The following is a 21346-nucleotide window of genomic DNA, read 5'->3' on the forward strand; positions in this document are numbered from 1 at the left end:
ATGCTGCGTAGCCCTATATTTTGTTCCAGCCGCTTCTGCTACTATATCTTTATCTTCCCACTGTTTCAAATGCAGGCTGTGCAGTGTATCTAATGGTGTTGTAGCCCCCAGTTGAGATTCTAACTCCAGGATTTCTCACTTCAGTGTCTCTATCTTGGCATCCCTCTCCTGTTTGTGTCTCAACATCAATGACAGAGCATGGCCTCTGGTTATGGTCTTGTAGGCCTTCCAAAGCGTTAATGAGGAGGTAACTAAAAGTTTGTTTTCCTTAAAATAATGGATTGTTTGTTTCATTAATTCCTCCTGCGCTGTTGGGAGTCTCAGGTACCATGGATTTATAAAGATTGTGTCCCTCTCGAGTGGAGTGCCCGGCGGTATTTTGTCCAGTTCAGGGGGTGATCCGATATACCCCTCGCCAGGTGTCTCACCTCTCGAAACTTCAGTGGGAGGAGGCTGACGAGATAAGAAAGTCAATACTTGACATACTGCTGTGGGCCCCTGAGTGGAATATAGAGTGTTATGTAGAAGGGTTAAGAGCTTTCCAGACACTATCATTCCTAATGCTTCCAAAAATTTGACAAAGGAATCTTAGATGGGGATGTTTGCCTGTATGGGTACCGGTCTGAGGTGTCTCATAGTGCCATATTGAAGTTGCCTCCCATCATGAACTTGCCCTTTGGTAATTGAACCATGAGTGTATCTATGTCTAGGAGGGTGGTGCTGTGTAAGGTAGGTGGTACCTAAACCGAAATAATACTGTTCTTCTCCCTCTCCCACGAGCCCATCAGAGCTGCATATCTATGGAAAACAATGAAACACAAGCCTATATAGCAGCCACACCTCCCTCGTAATGTCCAAAATAGAGTCCAAGAAACAGTAGTTTAAAGCCACGTAGTGTGCACTTTGACTTGCTCCCGCTGTTTCCGGAGAGCGATCCAAACATCAAGACAAGTCCATCCACAAATGTGGAGTGCACCACAGATATAGGTTTCCACAGTAAATTAGTCCATTCCATCGATATTGTTCATCATGTATTCTTTATTTTTTCACAAAAGTAGTATAACAACAGCCAACGCGTTTCATCCACTGCCTGTGGACTTCATCAGGACTGTTAAAGAATACAAAAACATATAGTGTATAATACAACATACATATAAAAATGCAATACAACATGTATATAGACCACAGTTAAAATTAAAAAAAGCATATAACACAATGTGCCTACAAAAACAAGGACTCTTTAAAAATCGCATGATGGAGGGAAGAGTATTCAATTGAGTTCAGTTGAATTGAAGTAAGAAGTTAAAGTATCGAAAAGTTCACAATTACTGTGGAAACCTATATCTGTGGTGCACTTCACATTTGTGGATGGAGCTGCATAACTACCCTGCGTATCTATCCAAACTATGTCTATCGAATGAGGGAAACACTTCCTAGCGAGGATTCCTGTGCCCCGGGAGCTAGAAGTATATCCCTTGTGTGCCACCATTTTGTAGCCCCAGCGGTCCAGTGCCCTACAGTCATTATTAAACTGGTGTTTCTTTGTAGTAAGATGACGTCTGGAGAGTGTCGTTTGATGTATTACAGCACTATCCCCATCTTGATTGTATCCACCAGACCGTTTACATTCCACGACATTCCAAGACAGGAGACGAAGATCCGATCTAGTCGCCTCCTTACGTGTGGTCATTTGTTTATGTAGGGTGGTTTTCACTGTCTTCCTCAACGGATCTCATCCAAGCCATGTTTTTGTATTTTTGGCAGGTTCTTCAATGATATATTGTTTAGTGTGACATAGCTCCCCTTAGTCCCCTGTCCTAATGGGGATATTCCAAACGAAATTGAGGTGTTGGGAGACCTTCTCTCCCCACCCTGGTGACACTTTCCCACTGTACCTATCTGTAGTTTATGAACACAAAAAACCCAGACAGGAAGAAAAAAGGCCCCCCACTACGCTACCCTGCAAGACGGTTCTAAAACTGCCCATCCCCCAACTTTGCAGAGTGTCTGTAGCCCCCCCACAGCATACTAAACTCTGGTGAACGTAGGCCTTCCTCCTCGCACACTGCCCATCCCCTTACCATCGAGTTTGGCCATATGGATTCCAACAGAAGATTATTGCAGCCCACCACAACACACGGGTAAAATTTGTTGTACTCTGATTCTTGCACCAAAATCAGTCACTCTCAGTCTAAGGATACAGGCTCCATCACATCACTGAGGAGTTCAGTTCTCCTGTATCTCAGGCCTCCTGTTGGTGTTCCGTTTCGCCATGTCAGGCCAGGGGCCGTCACTTGGTTTAGTTGGTAGTCAGTCATTAGCGCCGTTGTCGCTCTTCGCGGCGTGCCCCTGCCTGGCTCCCTTGACTGGCCCCCACCCTTCAAGCCATTCCCAGGCCTCTTCCAGAGAGGTAAAGAAACAGGCCTTGCCTTCTGATTCTATACATAGTCTTGCCACGAAAAGTATTTAATATTTCACCCTCTTCTCCCTTAGGACCTTTTTCACATCAAGGAAGTTTCGTCTTTGTCTTTGGACTTTCAGCGTTAAGTACAGGAAGAGGCTAACATGAGCATTATATATATAGTACAGGTGGGACAGTACGGGCCGTTTGGAGACTGGAGTCACAATTCCAGAAATGAACAAGTCGTGTTACCAGTGAGCAGGGTACACAGACAAAATATCGATTTTTAAATATCGATATACAAAAATATCGAAGTTTAAATATCGATGGGACAAAATATCGAAGGTAAGTAATATCGACAGTCTTAATATCGATATTGGTATGATATCAGTAATATCGAAGTTGTAAATATCGATGTCAATAATATCGAAATTAATAACTTTGATGTTAGTAATATCAATTTTTAAATAAATTTAGTGTATATTATATTGTATTTATTATGTTTTATTATTTATTTTTAATGTAATTTAATTAAATATTGTCTTTTACTACTGTAGCGGGTTGTGGGTTTATAGGGGAATAGGGTGGGAAGTAATTTAATTATGTTAAATTAATTATTAATTAGTAGGAATTATTAATTAATTAATTGAGAAATAATTTTTAATTATTTTTAATTAATTGATAAATATGTTCTGTAGCGGGTTATGGGTTTATAGGGGAATAGGGTGGGTAGTCATTTAATAATAATTAATTAATTGATATATGTTTGTACATATTTTAATTAATAATTAATTGGTAATTAATTTCTATTAATTAGTTAATTAATTAATATAATTGTTTACATATTTATAATTATTAATTAGTTGGTAATTAATTAATATTAATTATTTAATTACATTAATTATAGTAATTTTTTTATATATAATTTATTGTTATTCTTAATTAATTATTTGGGAAAAATAATATTAATTATTAAATTTAATTAATTACAGCAAATGTGCTAATATATTTACTTTATTGTTATTGTTAATTAATAATTAATTGGTAATTAAATAATATTAATGAATTTTGGGTAAAGGGGTATTTTTAGGGTTCAAGGTCAGTTTTCAGTTCATGGGTAAAGGGGTATTTTTAGGGTTCAGGGTCAGTTTTCAGTTTTTGGGTAAAGGGGTATTTTTAGGGTTCTGGGTCAGTTTTCAGTTTTTGGGTAAAGGGGTATTTTTAGAGTTCTGGGTCAGTTTTCAGTTCATGGGTAAAGGGGTATTTTTAGGGTTCTGGGTCAGTTTTCAGTTCATGGGTAAAGGGGTATTTTTAGGGTTCAGGGTCAGTTTTCAGTTTTTGGGTAAAGGGGTATTTTTAGGGTTTAGAGTCAGTTTACAGTTTTTGGGTAAAGGGGTATTTTTAGGGTTCAGGGTCAGTTTTCAGTTTTTGGGTAAAGGGGTATTTTTAGGGTTCAGGGTCAGTTTTCAGTTTTTGGGTAAAGGGGTATTTTTAGGGTTCTGGGTCAGTTTTGGGTTTTTGGGGTACAGGGATATTTTTAGGGTTCAGGGTCAGTTTTGGGTTTTTGGGGTACAGGCGTACAGGGTAAAAACAAAAAAATATTACATTAAATCAAATAAATTACATGAAAAAAATTAAAATTAATTTAAATTATTAAGTGTTTTATTTATTTTAAATGTATATGTATTAGTTTTAATTTTGTTTTAATATTTTTATTTAATAGTTGTAAAATTATATGTATTTTAAAATTATTTTTACATTATTATTAATACATTTAAAAAAACGATATTTTTGATTTCGATATTTTTGTACTACGATATTATTTTATCGATATTTTTGTACTTACCTTAATGAAGATAGGATTCCGATATTTTTGCTGTCGATATTTTTGCTCCGATATTTTTGCATGTCGATATTCTGTCTGTCGATATTATGTCAGACATTCGTGAGCAGGGGCCCCGGCCACGGGCGCCCACCGCACCCTAAGCGCTCTCTCCATAGGGAAAAACTAGGAGAGTACCCGCAGATGGAGGCATTTGAGGATATGGTCCTCCACGAATAAGTCTGCAGCTGGATCTTCGCGCATTCCGGGGCCCCCAAAATAAGTATGTTATTTCGATTGGAAAATCCTTTGAAATCCTCCAGTCACTCTTCTGGGAGTTTGTTTGATGCTTCTCGTTCTCCCACTTGTGTCTTAAGGCTTTTTGTGCCCTGTAGCAAATGTACAGTTGAGTCTTCCACTTCCTTGACTCTGGTTCCCAGGTTGCGGAAGTCCGCTCTCATTAGGGAGACCTCTATTGTAACTGTATCTAACTGAGATTCTAGTGCAGTGTGTACTCCCTGAATAGCGGCCATTGTGTCTCAAAGGGACATAGGAGTTTCTTCCGTGATTTGCGGGATTTTGGAGGTGGGTTGGTTTTGAGTGCCCTCCTGAGAGTCTGGTCCCCCGGTAAGAGCATATTTGTCAATCTTTGTTTAGTGAGACCCCTTTGCCCCTTTTTCTGTCTGTCATCCTGGCATCCGGCCTGTAGAAGGAAACTGCATCCAGCAAAGGTGGAATGAGGATATAGGGTAATCGCCGGTGCCAGTTTGTTTGTGGCCTCTCAGTCCTACTCGGCCTCCTAAGTTTCCCCCATGTGTCCTCTCTCAGGCTTCGTCAGGCTGATGCTTATGATCTTATATTGGCGGCCAAAATTCCAGAGTGCCCGCCTCTGGACTGGCCCTCCGACGTCAGTACACCTGGGCAGTGGTCACCCCAGAGGAGGTCCCACCGCCCTGTGATAAGGGTAAGAGAAAGCTTACAGCCCACCAGGATGCAATTTGCCCCGTGCAGTCTCCCGCTTCAACACTGGGCCAGTAGGGGTTCTCACGTCTTCTCTGGCTTCTTACTCCAGTAGAAGACAGCCCACAACCATACAGGACAGGAGTTTAAATTGAGGGTCGCTGGGTGAAGGTCACTGGGTGGGCTGATGTTATATTGTCTTAGAGTATGGAGCCTCGCTGTGACACCCTGGGGGGCGAGGCAGGCCCCTTAGCTCGGACCTCCCCACGTCCCCTAGGGCTGCCCAAGCTCACCTGGATCCTGGACACTGGAGACCTTCCACGAACTACAGTGCTCTGTTCAGGACATCTTTTGGAGAGGCAGGGCTCGCAGCTCTGGCGTCGCCTCAGGCGTCTCGCCCGTTCCTCTCAGTGCTTCTCATAAGGGCCCCCGACAGTCGGCCAAATACTGGTCGCTCGCGGGCCAGAGTTGCGCCCTTGCGGTGGGCCCGCTCCGCGCGGTCAGTTCTCTCTCGGTCGGGTGGCAGAGTGCTCTGGCCCCGGATAACTGCTCCTTTCCGGGGGCACCGCTTCATCCAGGAGGTCCAGTCTATGCTACTGTGGAGCCAAATGGTCTGCTTTTATTCTGTCGGGGCCACAGAGTCGTGACCACGGAGGCAGCTGAGGCCGTGGACCACGGCCGGGCGGCAGGCCTTCCCTTCGCATTGTTTTTCCTGGGCCCCGGAATGTCGTTTCAACCACTGGGAGTCCTCGCTGTCACCTCCTCACAGCCTCACCCCAATAGTTAAGTCGATGGCGCTCGGATCAGAGCCAGATATTAGGGGACTTAGGCGATGGTTCTCGAAGCAGCTTCAGTAAGTGGTCATCTTCTACGGTGGTTAGCCATGCCCCATATAGTCACTGTTAGAACTGGCTATTTCTGGTTGGCTAAGGCTGACGCCAAAGCTAGGCAGAAACCACCATTCTAGTCAGGGCAAGGGAGTCACACGCCAAGATAACCCCTGCTCACCCCCTTGGTAGCTTGGCACGAGCAGACAGGCTTATTCCGGAGGCAATGTGTAAAGCATTTGCGCATGCACACAACAGCAACAAAATCCTAGGCACACCACAAAAGGAACTCCACACAAGGTTATATAAAAATAACTTTTGTATAGTCAAAACACATCAGATAGTATCACACAATATACATGGTGCCAACTGGCACAGGCAATATTCACAAGGGATTATTTACACCAGGACAGGGCCACAAGGGCCACTGTCAGAATCAGCACTTAGTAGAAATAGCACTTCTAGAACTTAGAATAAGTATAGCACAAAATAACAATTATAGATCACAACCAGTAACCACTGGTAACAGGTAAGTACCACCTACGCAACCCTAACCACCTTAGGAGAATGTCGCGCAGGGAACCAGGACCTCACTAGGACCACGTGTACTAGAAAGAACAACCACCTAAGTACCACAATACTATTAGGGGTATAAGCAAGAACACATTACACATGATGCATCACAACATTCAGAGGCGTAGGGAAGGAAAACACATGATGCATAAAACATACATTCAGCGGTGTAAGAACAAGGCACATGATGCATCAAAAACATTCAGAGGTGCCAGACCACAACTCAATAGCGCAAAAACACATGATGCCTAAAAACATTCAGAGGTGTAAGATCAAGGTGCTTAATCATATTAAATGCATTACATTTCCTAGCACCACATCACATTGCGCAAAACTCACATTAGGCAATTACCATCATAAACATAGCAGGCAACCACATTGCGCAAACATCACCTTAGCAATTACTATCAAAAAAATAGATATCACATTGCGCAGAAATCACATACCAGCCCCCTGGCCAACTGGCCATCCATGAAATAAGGAAGGAGGGTCCCCTGTAGTATATGACAGGGAGGGGGATCTTAAGGTTAGAAAAGCAGTAGGGTCTCTGTCTTTATTGTGATTGGTTAGATGTATTAACCATATCTCCTGATTAGGGTTTCCCTTTGGACATAAAAGTAACTCTTTACCACCTAATAATCAATGAATGGCTAGTAAATCTCACAGACGAGAGCACGGAGGAGCAGGGAGGCCGAATCTTTCATACAAGACTCTCTTCATAAATCAAAAAAGAGAAGTTTTGTTTCGACAAATATTTTCAAGTTTAAGAAACCCTATGACGAACCTGAATTAACAACAGGTTTTTAACTGTCTCAAGAAATATCCCCAGCATCAACGGTGGCCCCTCCGTGCATATTGAATAGTGGTTCACTAATATTGAAGCTCCAATGATGGTAGAACAGCCGTGTATTCAGTATAACAGTGGAAAAGAATTGATACACTCTTCCCAATAGAAATACAGATGTCAAGTCAATTATTAACGTCCTGAAGAAGGTGTGAAGATCAGACAAAGCACTGAAACGCTGCGTCAACTGTTTTTTTCTTACTTGACTGTACATGATTGTTTTACCTTTGTTTGCATATAAATATATGACTGTGTCACTGTTGGTGGCTTTTATTAATTGTTTTTAATATGTTTTAGATTGTAACCCGTTTGGGAGGAAATAAAATCCATGTTTTAATTTTGATAAATTTTGGTTGCTTAGTGTTATTTATCCTAAGTGATCCCATGGTTTTTGTCTACTTTGCACTTGCTTTTGGTTTTTTGAGATTTACTAGCCATTCATTGATTATTAGGTGGTAAAGAGTTACTTTTATGTCCAAAGGGAAACCCTAATCAGGAGATATAGTTAATACATCTAACCAATCACAATAAAGACAGGGACCCTAGTGCTTTTCTAACCAACTGGCCATCCAACAAGGGGACTCAAAAACCCTGTGTCCAGAATGTCAGGGCGCGCTGCCAATGCAGCGCCAGTCAGGGGTGCGCCACCGGCGCAAACCTAAACGTTGCAGCTGCCCACTAATTGCTGGGCAGCTGAGAACAGTCACAAGGCCTAAGTGTTGCAGCTGGCACTAAGTGCTGCGCAGCTGTAGAAGGCCTGGAACCTCTGTGCCATCTCTGTCCCACACAGGGACTCTCTCCATTGCGCCTAAACGGTGCAGCTGCCCACTAATTGCTGGGCAGCTGGGAACTGACCCTAGAACAGAACTGCGCCCAATCGTTGGAGCCACACAGGCTCAGACACAACACTGCGCAGAACGTTGGAGCCACACAGGCTCTGAAAACACTTGTGTCCCCCAAGAGCCTCACTGGGCTCTAAACATCATGTGGGCGGTGAGCCCCTCTGGACTCTAGAACAACAATGCGCCCCCTAGAGCCTCCGTGGCTCTCAAAACAACTGGGGGAGGACACGGGCCTCAGGGACCATTAACAGAACGTTGGGGCGGCCCACTGCCATTTGGGGCCGCCCAGAATATACCCCTGCTGTGGCGGAGCTCACAAGCTCCTAAAATAATCATGCCCCAAATGTTGGAGCGGCCCCCTGCTAAGCGGGGCCGCACTTTACCGTCACTGTGCCTGGAACATGCACCTACAGTAGCCCACACGGAGCCCCCCAGCCCTTCTACTCACCGGGCTGTTCTTCTCCTGGCGGGGGCTCCTCCGGGCAACGGCACTTCTTCTGCGGGGCTTCCTGCCATCACCGCGGGGCTCTCTCCTCCTGAGAGCCCCGCCTTTTCAAAAAGTGCCCAGCTTCACCCGGTCCCCCATCTCGGGACCGGGACTTGGAAGGTGGAGCCCTCAAGGCTCCAGGCTCTTCCTCTTTCGGCGGCAGTATCTCCGGTCTCCCTCTGCACACGGGAGACCGGAAGGGCATAACTGGGCCAATCTGAGCGCGGCTCACTGGGACGAGCCTCCCGCAGCCAACCAATGGCGGCGCTGCTCCTCCGAAAGCTTCTCTCGGCGGCCCGGGCCACGGTGGTGAGACACGGGGTGGGCTCCCGTGCAAGTTTAAATCACGAAGGCTGGGCAATTAGCGGAGTGGACACCCGCCATATAAATAAATAAACCGGCAGGGTGGCACCTGCACATCCACACCACGGACATAGGCAGCCATGACGGGGGGGGGGGTCCCCAGAAAGCAGCCTCAAGCTGCAACAGCACTCATAAAAGCGCTCTCTAAGCACCAGAGGCAAGTCACCAGCCTTCTCCCCCAACAAGCGCTCACAGGGCGCTTAGGCCACAAAAAGCTTGGGCAAAATTCAGGAAAGCATTGCAAAGGGTCCCAAAAGTCCTGGGTAGCAAAGGTGGGGCAAAACAGCTCCCCCACAAGGAAAATCCTCCAGCATCCAGGGGTCCATCAGGTATCCAGGGGCTGGGCAGGGCCCAGGGAGGCAAGACTTCCCCTGAGCCCAAGCAGCAGCACGCCCCTGGCAGGATTCAAGTCAGAAACAAGAACATTTTGTAAGGGGACACAGCCCCTTTTTATGCAGAGAAATCATTTGTCTAGCACGGTGCAGGCAATGTGAGAACCAGCTACAACTAGTTATAGGGAACTCCTTTCACAGGCCAGGCTAGGGACATCAGACGCACCACAGGGGGTGGAGCCAGCTTTGTGTGGGGAAAGCCCAGTCCTATTCAGGCCCAGGTGCACCCCTCCCCTCACATCAGCATGCTAATCACTCCATTCATCACCGGGGCTGACCCTCCCAGACTCTTGGAGCCAGGCTCACCAGCCAATCACAAGCCAGACACAAATTACACAAATATGCCAACTTCTAAAAGTGGCACTTCTACACTAGACACAATCATGCCGCATATATCATTGCGCAGCATTCAATCTCACGAGTTCGCACATACCAAACCCGACCCTGCACTCCCCACACATCAGGAACTACCATGGTCATACATATTCCCCATGCATTCCTATGGGAGGGCAGGTCACTCACCACACATACACAGAGATCTCACACACTTTACACTGTACCACAGTGAAAACGTGCACAGAGACCTAAAATCACCAACACCAGGTCACAGAAACAGGCTAGGAAAAAGCAAAAAGTCTCAGGGTGAACCTGCTAAAAGGGCCGGGTCCAACTCACCTTATATATGTAATTCACCTCAATCCATAAACACACATTTGAGCTACACTGAAGTACTTGCACTCGAGTAAGATTCTCTATGACTGGGTGTGCCTTTTTTCCAATTTAGCCTGTTACTTTATGTTGTGAACTTGTACAGCATGCTATACATGCTCAAGTGCATCTATGCCCTGTAGGGAATAAAGGCCCCAACTTCAAAGTCATTTACATTTGAAAAAATGGATATCCCCTACCCTCTTCTGCTGCCGTAAAGAAAGCGGGTGTTGCAAACCCGGACAGGGATATACTGCAGGAAAATAAAACTCCTTCAAGTAACAACTTGTCCATCACGTGCACTGAGAAATTTCATGGATATTCTAGAGCATTCACCAGGTGAGCATTGTCTACCTATGATAAGCCTACCACCATGTCCTGCTGGGAGGTTACTTGTGTCTTATATGTACACTAATTGCACACTCTACACTCACATCTGTGTGCATCCTACAGCTAGCGCAGGTTTGAATAATAACTCAAACTTTCATCCTTCTGCAGTTTCTTAGAGAAGTGCAAAATGTACTAGTAGCATGTTTAACAATTTAATATTACTTTATTTACATGTCTTATTGAGTGTAAATTGCAAAAACCTATTTATGTATCCGGGCATGGTCAGCTTTAGTGATATTGACCTATACACATCCTCTAGTTTGAAGCTTTATTTAAAAAGTCTAGCTACTCTAGTGTAAATATAAGTCGACTAATTATAAATAGTTTCTACTGAAACCGATTTTGGTATATGTGTTTATGAACAGTATGTAAATATATGCTCTATTAACCCTTGCACCAGGCTGGATGTAGCATTGCAGAGTTTTATTTTACAGGCTATCACTTATTAAACATCTTAAAGTAAACTCCTTACTGTACTTTATACTGTTTCTTCCACTTTGTACGGCAACCTGAAGCCTAAATTTATAACTGACAAAGCAACCCTGCCTGCACCAGAATGTAAAAGTCCTTTTTTGGCGGCTCTCCAGACACTAAGTGGTGTGAGAGTTGTGCTTTTGGTTGTGATCAAGAAAGATAAAAGGTTGAGCCTCACTTAAAAGGGTCCCTTTCACATTGCACTAACAGTCTCTGCAGCCTTAACCATTTACCAGAGACCCGTGCTTCGGGACGTTTAGTCAGCAGTCCTTTCCTAACAAAGAGAGAACCATCACGTCCTCCCCACCTCAGTGGATGGATCTCTACCCTTCAACCACAGGAATGCTGGCAGCACAGTTCCACTGTCTGGGGAAGCTGTCCTTGCCCTCCATCTTGATCCATGCCACAACCAGAGGCATCCAAAGGGATCCCTCCTTGCTTTTATGATTAATACTGTGAGACAAACTTGAGGATGAACATCACAAGACATCAACTCCAGCATTTGCAGAATCTCCTTCTCAATATTTGCATTATTTACCCATATATTTTCTCACATTGATATGATCTTGAGGGTACTGCTTCTTTCAAACCAGTCTGAAACTCTTGATATTTCCCAGTTTATACATGCTGCCATTACTTTGTGCTTGTAAACCCCAAGTTAATCAACTGACCTTGCTATAGGAGTGGTCTAATGGTAGTATAGTAGTGGACATACTGTTCATTGGATTCTAGAGCCTAATATATCAGTATCTTTTGATTCAATTGATGCTGTTTCTTTCCACAGTCTTGCATCCTCTAATTACATGCTATCTCAAAATGCAACTTCTATATTTCTAAATCCTGCATGACCAACTGAACTTTAATTAAAACTTCTGATCGTTGAATCCCTTTTTTTCTTTCAAATGGCTCTCTCCTTCCCCTCAGTCCCTCGCATTCCTCCTCTCTCTGAGTACAACCTAGTTAAGTCTAAGGGGCAGATTTACAATTACTGGCGCATCCCTGCATATCGGCAAGGATGCGCCAGTAATTGTGCGCTGCAGCTCCACCACCCATGATGCGCTGCATTACAATGCTTTCACTCACTTGTTTAAAGTTGGAACACCTGACCGTTAAACAAATGTTCCTGAGACCAAAAGATGTCTTTTTACTTCTTATTTTATTTTGAAAAAAATGTGATATTTTATTATTATAATATCCACGAGATTTTTAAAGAATTTTCAAGGAGAAATTTTTGACCTTATGTACAATTGACAACTCATCATTATATAAACACAACAAAACTTTTTCAATAGAAACCTTTTTTAGACTTTATAAACAACATATAATACAAAACACTCAGTCATACTCCTCACAAACCACACTATTTACATCTCAACACACAATACAAAAAAAGGGAAAACATATAAATTGCAATGTAATCACTAGATTTACAATGAAGCCTAGAACCTAATTATATATTTACAAAGCTATTTACAAGTAAATATCATCCATTTTGTTGGTTTGTTAAAGGCTTGAAAAGTCAAGCCTTTAACAAACCAACAAAATGGATGATATTTACTTGTAAATAGCTTTGTAAATATATAATTAGGTTCTAGGCTTCATTGTAAATCTAGTGATTACATTGCAATTTATATGTTTTCCCTTTTTTTGTATTGTGTGTTGAGATGTAAATAGTGTGGTTTGTGAGGAGTATGACTGAGTGTTTTGTATTATATGTTGTTTATAAAGTCTAAAAAAGGTTTCTATTGAAAAAGTTTTGTTGTGTTTATATAATGATGAGTTGTCAATTGTACATAAGGTCAAAAATTTCTCCTTGAAAATTCTTAAAAAATCTCGTGGATATTATAATAATAAAATATCACCCTTTTTTTCAAAATAAAATAAGAAGTAAAAAGACATCTTTTGGTCTCAGGAACATTTGTTTAACGGTCAGGTGTTCCAACTTTAAACAAGTGAGTGAAAGGATTGGCAGCACATGCAATCTCAGTTGTTGTTTAAATTGCTTGTGGCAAGCAGTGCTGTTGGGAGCCCGAACCCAGTAGTTTTGTTGTTAAAGCATTTACAATGCGGCACACCATGGGAGATGCGTCACGTTGTAAATAACCCGCACCATGGTGCATCTTTTGCGCCCCCGCTGCGTCACAAAAGTGACGCAACGGTGGCGTAAAAGTGGCGCAAGGGGCTTGTAAATCTGCCCCTTAAAGTTTATTCATGTATTTCTGCAAACTGCCCTGAACTCATTTCAAAGATCACAGCCTTTCCTTTTTAGAAATTCATATCTCTGCAATCTAACAAGATCTATTCTCCTCTAGCTCATCTATAACCCCACCAAAGGTCTGCATGAACTCATATACGCCCTCCCCTTTCTCACAAATGATCACACTAAACTCCTAATAATTTAATCTACCAAAACGAAACTGGAATTACTGCATGGAATGGTTTGCTTAACTGCAAAAGACTAATTCCTAGAACTAATAACAATGGACTAGGCACTACCCTGGCGTTCCAGAGTTCCAGAGCAACGTGCTGCTTGGCATAAAGCATTTTAATGCCTCATCAGCGGTAGCAAGCAATATATAAATGCAATTACAATACAACTCATAATGTTGCACGAGGATGCATGTGGGAATTTGTGGTTTGAGACTTAAGCCCTCATTTTGAGGAATGTCTTAGTGAACATTTGTCAATAAGTGGTAGCTGTCCTGTGTAGCCTCCTCTCAGCTCAGGTCGTTCGTTTTGAGGTGGAAGGAACACGTTTTTTGTGAGAAAATGGCATCACAAGAACCACCCTTTTTAAGGCTGCCTGTTCAATGTATTTCGTGTCTGCATCCATTATGTATGGATACACCATATCTTTGTCAAACAAAACAGACTTGACGAAGAAAAAGTCCAGAAATGCCCCACATGTTCTGGGAGAAAACCTTCAGTGTTCGGCACACTAGCCCCCGATTTGGGGGGATTGTTTGAGGAAAGGACACAAGTGATGGCAGTTCCACAATGCGGCCTTAGCACAAAAAAAACTGCACTCACTGATTTTACTGTTGCAAAACTGCTTCGGCCATTAAGCATTCACTGGAAAATTACCACATAAGGTCCCAGCTAGGATGGCCGAGGCACGGAATCCCGTCTCACCTCCCTTATCATACTGGCCCACCAAACTTAAAATGATGCCCTTAATCTTGAATCAAAGTCAATACGAAATGTAATACACTTTGATTGGGATTTATAAAAGTAACATTTCTTTAGGAGCATTTTCATCTTGAAATGCAGACAGTCATCCAGGCTTTAATATAGGAGCTGGGAGACTCTACATGACATATGTATGGATTTCTTAAAAATAGCAGTACATATCTGCATGTTACTTGCTTGGAAGTGAAAACCAAACCTAAATGTAGGACAGAGAGAAGCTGCTTGGCATAAATGTTGTAGAAGAATTAGTTTAAAGGGTACCCTAGGCAACTCTACAGAGCAAACAACGTCACTTAGACATGATTTTCGTGAACTCTCGCGGTTTTACCATCAATGTCAAATTTTTAATCCATTGGGGAAGAAATGATAAGAGAAGGAGAATGAGATGGGAAACTTTAGGACATTGGATATAAATTACGTTCTTCAAGGTGAATATTTAGAAGCAGTCGGATATGATATTCTTTGTTTCGATATAAGTGAGGCTTGTGCTGCATGTAGTGCTATATCCTGCTTGCCTTCAGGAAAGACTTAAAAACCTGGCTGTTCGCTGGATAATCGGTTCCATCTTCTAGGCCCCTGCTCTTTTACTTTTACTGTTATGTTTTTCAGCTCTTTTCTTTGGTCAGGAGCTCAAAGCGCCGGGACACTCCTTTGGAGTAGCCGTTGCGCTATAAAAGTCCCATTTTAACATAACATAACATAACATCAGGCTATTCTCACTTCTCTTTCTTTTCGACAGTCAAGGAACAGCCTCCAGCAGGGAGACGCAGATGGTGCCCGCAGGCTGGGAAGGATGGCCAGGTTGCTCAGCGTGGTCTCCATCGTTCTGGGACTGCTCATCATTGTGCTGTACTGCGTGCTTAACTTCACAGGTAAGCTGGGATGGAAGCTCAGGGTGGACAAAGGCCGTGTTGAACAAAGAGGTTTGCCTCCAGTGAATTTCCACCTCATTCGAGTTACAAGCTCCAGATAATTAGGATAAATTCTAAAATAAAACAAGATTCGGATATTGTAGAACAGAGTTGGGTCTCCCCTTTCTTAAGTAGAGAAACATTCCAGCCATTACCTAAAGGATCCTTGCCTGAGAATTAAGACAAGGTGAAGACGCCTGGGGCTCCCTCCAGCCACAAACACAAATACAACTCCTTCGCTTTTCAGGCCAGGTTGCACAGAGTGTACTTGGAAGCTGCATTGACAACCACTTGGGAAGATGGGTGGGAGCTTGTCTGGTCAAGGACGCTTCAGCCTTAGGGCAGTGGCCACTGGTTTTTGCATTTAGAGGAAACCCAGCATGGTTGTTGTAAGAGAGATGAAGAGGAGATAAATGATGGTAATTTATATAGGTCTTTCCTTATGTAGTTAACAACCCTTTAGGGGTTGTCAGTGGGACAGGATTCAGGTGGAGTTGCTGCAACACAGTTGGACATAACTGCAGATCCGAGACATAAACATTACTGTCCTACCTTTCAACAATGTTTCAGTCTAACTAACCTACCATTTAACAGCTGCCCTCCAACCACTACCTAATCAGCTAGAGCCCAAAACCAAATACAGGGCAAAGACAATAACCCACTTGTAAGAAATTGGAAGAATTAGGCCATTTTTGTTGCCTGAATCTCTAACACTTGTCCTACCAATCTTAAGCTAGTGATCAAATGTTCTAAAAGAACTCTACAGTAGAGTAGCCATACCCAATAACAAACAATCGATACATATAAACCATACTAATGGTCTGTGGGCAGTAGTCGCAGAACATCATCTTATTTTGTCAAACCATGTACGTCACTAACAAACCAAAACTAACTATTACCTCTTTGCATTTCAGTTTTACACCAATAGACGGACGGTTCCCTGGGACAGAAGGGCATTCCACGATGATATCTACCTTCCTTCACGATTTTTAAAATTTACTGCAAGAGACCCCTGCCTTTTTAACAGCCACCAAAGGAACAGGGACGCCCCTCTGGGCTGAGATCTACTCCACAAGAGATACGTCGGATCGCATGCAGTATCTCGCAACCTGTTGGAGATTGATCTTTTCACTCAGTAAAAATTGGATTCTTCTCACTCAGTCTGTGATTGGTGAACAGGAGGGAATTTTATGAGATGGACATCATGCAAACCTAAAAAATGGGACGAACGCTGTTGGCACAAATGTAAGATAAAGATTGAGAAACGTCAGACTGCCACGGAAATGGAAGAAAAAGAATAACGAATCAAAGCCTGGTGGTGATTCAGAAAGAGAAAAATTCGATGCATTTTTTTTATATTTCTGAGCCAAAAGATGTGATGAGTTTTATTTCAGTTTGTGCAGCTTATAGCTGTTTTGGTCGAAAGAGAGTAAGGCAAGAAGAACCCCAAAAAATGCAAAGAAAGGCTGACAATATAAACAATGGCTTTGGTTCCCTTGCTCTTACAATGCCGCTTTCTTCAGCTATATACTTTAAAATTTGGACCGTTTTTTGTATTTTTATGGAAAAACTGACCATCTGCATGCTGTTCTGAATGTGGTTCTTGATAGCTGTTTTGATGAATTCTCTGTTCGTTTTTTGATAGGTGAATGATGGAGTCAAAGTAGGTGGAGTAGCAAGCCAAGGAGGATCATAGAATACACAGTGAATAGGGAATGAGAAGTAAGTTTATGTGGGGAACAGGAGCTGTGAGGAGTCGGGTAGTGGGAAGTCTTGCACCGCAAGGAAACTGTGTTGCAGGGGCTATGATTCTAGGGAACGGGGCATGACTCAATACGGATTAATAGAGGAAGCCGAATGTGCCATGTTGTAGATATGACAATTTTTGATGCATCACGGTTTCTCCCTGGTGACAATGCATTTATAGAGACAGACCGGGCATGTGCCATCATCCTACCCAATGGAATAACAAAAAGCAGTGGGGTGCTTTCAACTGCAGCTGCTAGGCGAAACTAGGTCAGCACATGTAAAGTAGCCTATTTTTCATGCACACAGAGCACCAACAATAGGGAGAGAAGTTTTTGAGCACTTAAAAATGGACACAAAGCAAAAGAAACGTGAAGTAACTACAAAGAGCAATCTTGAAATTGTTAGGAGCCACACAGATAACATTTGACAAAGCTGTGAAGACCCCGCATTGGAAGTCCCCATAGATACACCATAATGAGATTTTGTTCCTTGGCATTCATTCCACCCCCAAGCCGTCTACAGCAACCATGTATTTCAATGCGGGAGTACATTACCTCCTGCTCCTACATTAGTGGGTCCCCAAGACCAAAACTACTTGAGTTCTAAAGTCCCTCATGAACTAAGATGTAGCCTATTGACAGAGGTATCCTTCACAGTCACAGAAGAAAAATGGGGGACTCTTTGCAATAGGGCCTGGTCATTGCCGCAGTTTAAATGGAGGTTCCCCTGTGGATGCTTTAGAAGGGGACTTTCGAGGCCTGTGGGGATCATTGTTTTGGGAAGGCTACACCCACATTTCTGGGCGGAGCAATAAAGAAATTTTAAGGCGGCACATGAGCACAATGAAGCACTATCCTGTGGCTGCAGCCACACGGCATACGCAGGCAGTCCAGAAGCACCCTAGCCAATTTACTCAGCATCATACAGTTCTGTGACCCAGAGGTTGTTGGTTAAATACAACAGGAAGTGTCACAATACATAGAAGGGATGAGGCAGTTCTGGAAAAATAAATAACTGTGACTACTGAGTTTCACCCAGTACCGGCTTCTTTTGAGCGAGACATAACTTGTATTTTCGTGTATGGTAACAAGCCCAGGAAGAACAGGCTGCCTAGGTCCTATATTCACCAGATCAGTAAGGCGTGATATGGCAGAATGTGTGCGTTCTGTATTCACTATATCTGTATGATAAGCCTGGAGGAGTAGACATCAGCAGCCTAGATTCGTCCACAGGACGTGTATTCTATTGCAGCTGGGTGTCAAATTGCTCCCAATAAGGATTCCCACTAAACAAAGGAACATACAAACATCCAACTTATCACTCAGAATAATTCACACACCCACAACGCTCAGATATACCACTCGTATGTAAATCAGTCCGACCACAACCGAATTCAACTCGTGTTCAGCAGTCACTATCAGACATGAGTACAAGGAGGAGAAGGGCGCAAACATCCACCACACACAATCCAGAAAAACCAGCAGATCAGGAAGGACTCAACAGCATCACCCAATATTTCCAGCTAAGTCACAAACATACACATCCTTTACGCACTGCGCAAGCAAAATAACCCATTTATCTTATATGCATCCACTAATGACCTTGGGGCCCACCCAACAGACTTTGAATTCATCTAGCAACAACAAAACTTCAAATGTCCTCACACTTTTTGTTTTTGACAGTTCACCAACAAACCCCAGTAAGTAATTAATCCTAGTAACCGGGGCATCAAGTTATCAAGCCCGGTTGGTGCTGCAACGACATATCAATGGCAAAAGAGGCGCCATGCACATACATAACATATCCCATAGCATTCATTACCTACCATAATCTAACACAACATCAATGCGATAGACCCATTACAATTATTAGTAATCCTATCGAGTAGTGCCAGTACTGTCCTGCTGAAAAGGGTGCAGTCCTCCTGAGAGAGGTTAGTATATTCCATTAAACACACTGCACAGCATTTAAATATTGCTTAGTGCTGTTGAGAAACAAATGGATTGGTCCTACTGGAAGAAATGCAGTACCACTGAGAAGTCCTGGATTGCTCCACTAAATATATTACACTACCCTGGGAGGCGCTGGTGCTGCATCACTACATATACTTCAAGGTCACTGAGAAATGATTGAAGTGCCCGACTGAATATACCTCGTTGCATCTGACAAGTATTGGCAATGCCTCCCTTAAACACAGAAATCTGCTAGGGAAGTTTAATGATAACATGTGAAGTTGAAGATATTGTAGTACTACTCAAATGTACCAGTAATGTAGTATTGAATATATTCCTAAAAGGGCCGATGCTCTCTCTATCTTTGAAACAAAGAATTTTCGATGTTCTCAGCCAATTACCAAATGCACATTTAATAAAAACAGATGCAGCTCAAAATGACTCCTAAGGAATGCATTCTGCACAAATTAGCGACCCATAGTGAAGTCCAAATGTATCAAGGCCAGAGCATTACTGAAATGGGAGATTCTATATACTAAGGGATGAAGAAATAGATAGAGATGGACGTGAGTGTGTGGGGGTGGTGGGGGTAGAAGGGAGAAAGATGGTTGAAGCGGTGGAGAGAAAGAGAGACAGACGTGGGGATGAGAGGGAAGGGAAACGAGAGGGAAAATAAAGGGATGAATGATAAAGGTGGGTGAAAAGGATAAATTAAGGATAAACAGGAAACCGTGTGAGAAAGAAACAGTAAAGGTAGTAGACATCACAGGGTTTGTTGTGTGTAAGCTGTGCACTGTGAAGTTATGTGGCTGCACAGTAAAAAATGTCATAGTTTGGTGAAATATGAGGCACTTTGCAACATGCGGGCGCTCATAATAATGCCGGGGGCAATGTAGTCTGCTAACAAAAAATATTCGATTTAAAACATATGGCAAGAAGCTTGTACCGTGCTTGTGGACATGAAATAGTCACACACCCCTTTAAGCCATTGATTATGTAGAAAGAGGAGTAAGACAATGCGTTTAACACACACGAGTATATTAATGAAAATATTTCTGATCTAATAATACATAAAGATGAAGCAAGGATTCTACTAATAGGTGAATATTAACACATTTATCACCACAGAGTTGACATTTCAAGTTATTTTATCATAAAATTGTAAAATAAACTCGCTACTTACTGCATTGCAGACTCCATGTTGCAGTCATTTAGAGAGGAAAACCGCCACTTTAGAGAGGAAAACAACTAGACATACTCGTCGATTCCTTTTTCTAGACCGCACCGATGAAATCCCCTTGCACTTAGATTCTTGTTCAGTACTATTTTTAATAACTGCTCGACACGAGAGATAGCATGGCAACTGTGCTGTGGCAATCGTTGTTTATGCCTGGACAGCTCAGAGAGGCTGTGAGTCGCAGGGAGTACTTAATCGGCTCTTACTTCTAAAAGATGCATTTACTGGGTGAGAAAAAAAGAAGAAATAAAACAAGCGTTGATAACGCCAATAGGTCTGCATTTGGCTGTAAGCCTTTTGGCTTTGTCAATGCTTATTTTATTTAAACATGATTTTGTTAAACTGCTTTGTTGTGGATGCGGTCAGGCCCTCACCAATGTAAAACAAAACAATAGCAAAAATGGTTTTGGGTCTGTCAAACCACACGCCTAAAGTAGTTCCTGGCACAGAGGGATGCTACTTTGTGTGGCGATGTGCTCCTTCTGAGGTTCGCACAGTAAAGCTAGCCGATGGCTGAAGTGGGCTGACTCATTGCCCCATGCTGTAGTGGACAGAATAAAATGTGAATGACACAATAGACCAATAGATAAAGAGAGCTGTCTGAAAGGCCGTACACATTTATTATATACATATAATTTTGGTAGGACTGAAAAGCTTGGCTAACGCCACACTGAATAACAATGATTCGCAAATATTTGGTTCTCTGGTGATCTGCCACTGTCATGGTATTAATGCTCCTGTTACGTCATGTATACTGGACAATGTCCACTAAACACATATGTTTTCTATCTCATCAGAGTGCAATAATGGACCACTGCCTTCTGGTCGTAAATTGATATTTATTGTATGTGACATGCAAAACAACCGTGCAATCATCACTTGTGAAGTTTTGTCAGGCCTTTGAATTCTAGCAGAAGTGCCTGCCCTGTCATTGTGAATCTGTTGCACTGCTCTCAATGACACCACTTTGAATCCAGAAAATGTATGTTTCCTCACTAATTAATAGAAAAGTCCGCAATGTACTTATTACCATAAAAGATTTGTGTCCCTCTTCTCTTTCTGATGACTCACAAACCTGCCAGTAGTGTCTCTCGAGCTAATTATACTGGCAGATTGTTCAGCAGATAAGAAGTTTGTACTGTTTATTGCAACAATTGTTAATATCCAAACCCCTGCCCACATGTATATACTGTATACAAGCAATAATGGGTTAAAACGTCTGAGG

The 21346-nt window shown here is 42.7% G+C and overlaps 1 protein-coding gene across 1 annotated transcript in view; it reads left to right on the top strand.

The window, feature by feature from the left end:
• The window catches only part of TRARG1 (trafficking regulator of GLUT4 (SLC2A4) 1), a 242336-nt gene extending 224177 nt beyond the window's left edge, over nucleotides 1-18159 (top strand). Inside the window, exons 2-3 of the mRNA XM_086955074.1 lie at nucleotides 15012-15144; nucleotides 16098-18159. Coding sequence (XP_086811200.1) covers nucleotides 15012-15144; nucleotides 16098-16111 — 147 coding nt within the window. The 3' untranslated portion in view covers nucleotides 16112-18159. The remainder of the gene's footprint in view (nucleotides 1-15011; nucleotides 15145-16097) is intronic.
• Nucleotides 18160-21346: the final 3187 nt, after the last annotated feature.

This window comes from Lissotriton vulgaris, chromosome 2_1 (genome assembly GCF_964263255.1).
Source record: "Lissotriton vulgaris chromosome 2_1, aLisVul1.2, whole genome shotgun sequence".
Classification (NCBI taxonomy): Eukaryota; Metazoa; Chordata; class Amphibia; order Caudata; family Salamandridae; genus Lissotriton; species Lissotriton vulgaris.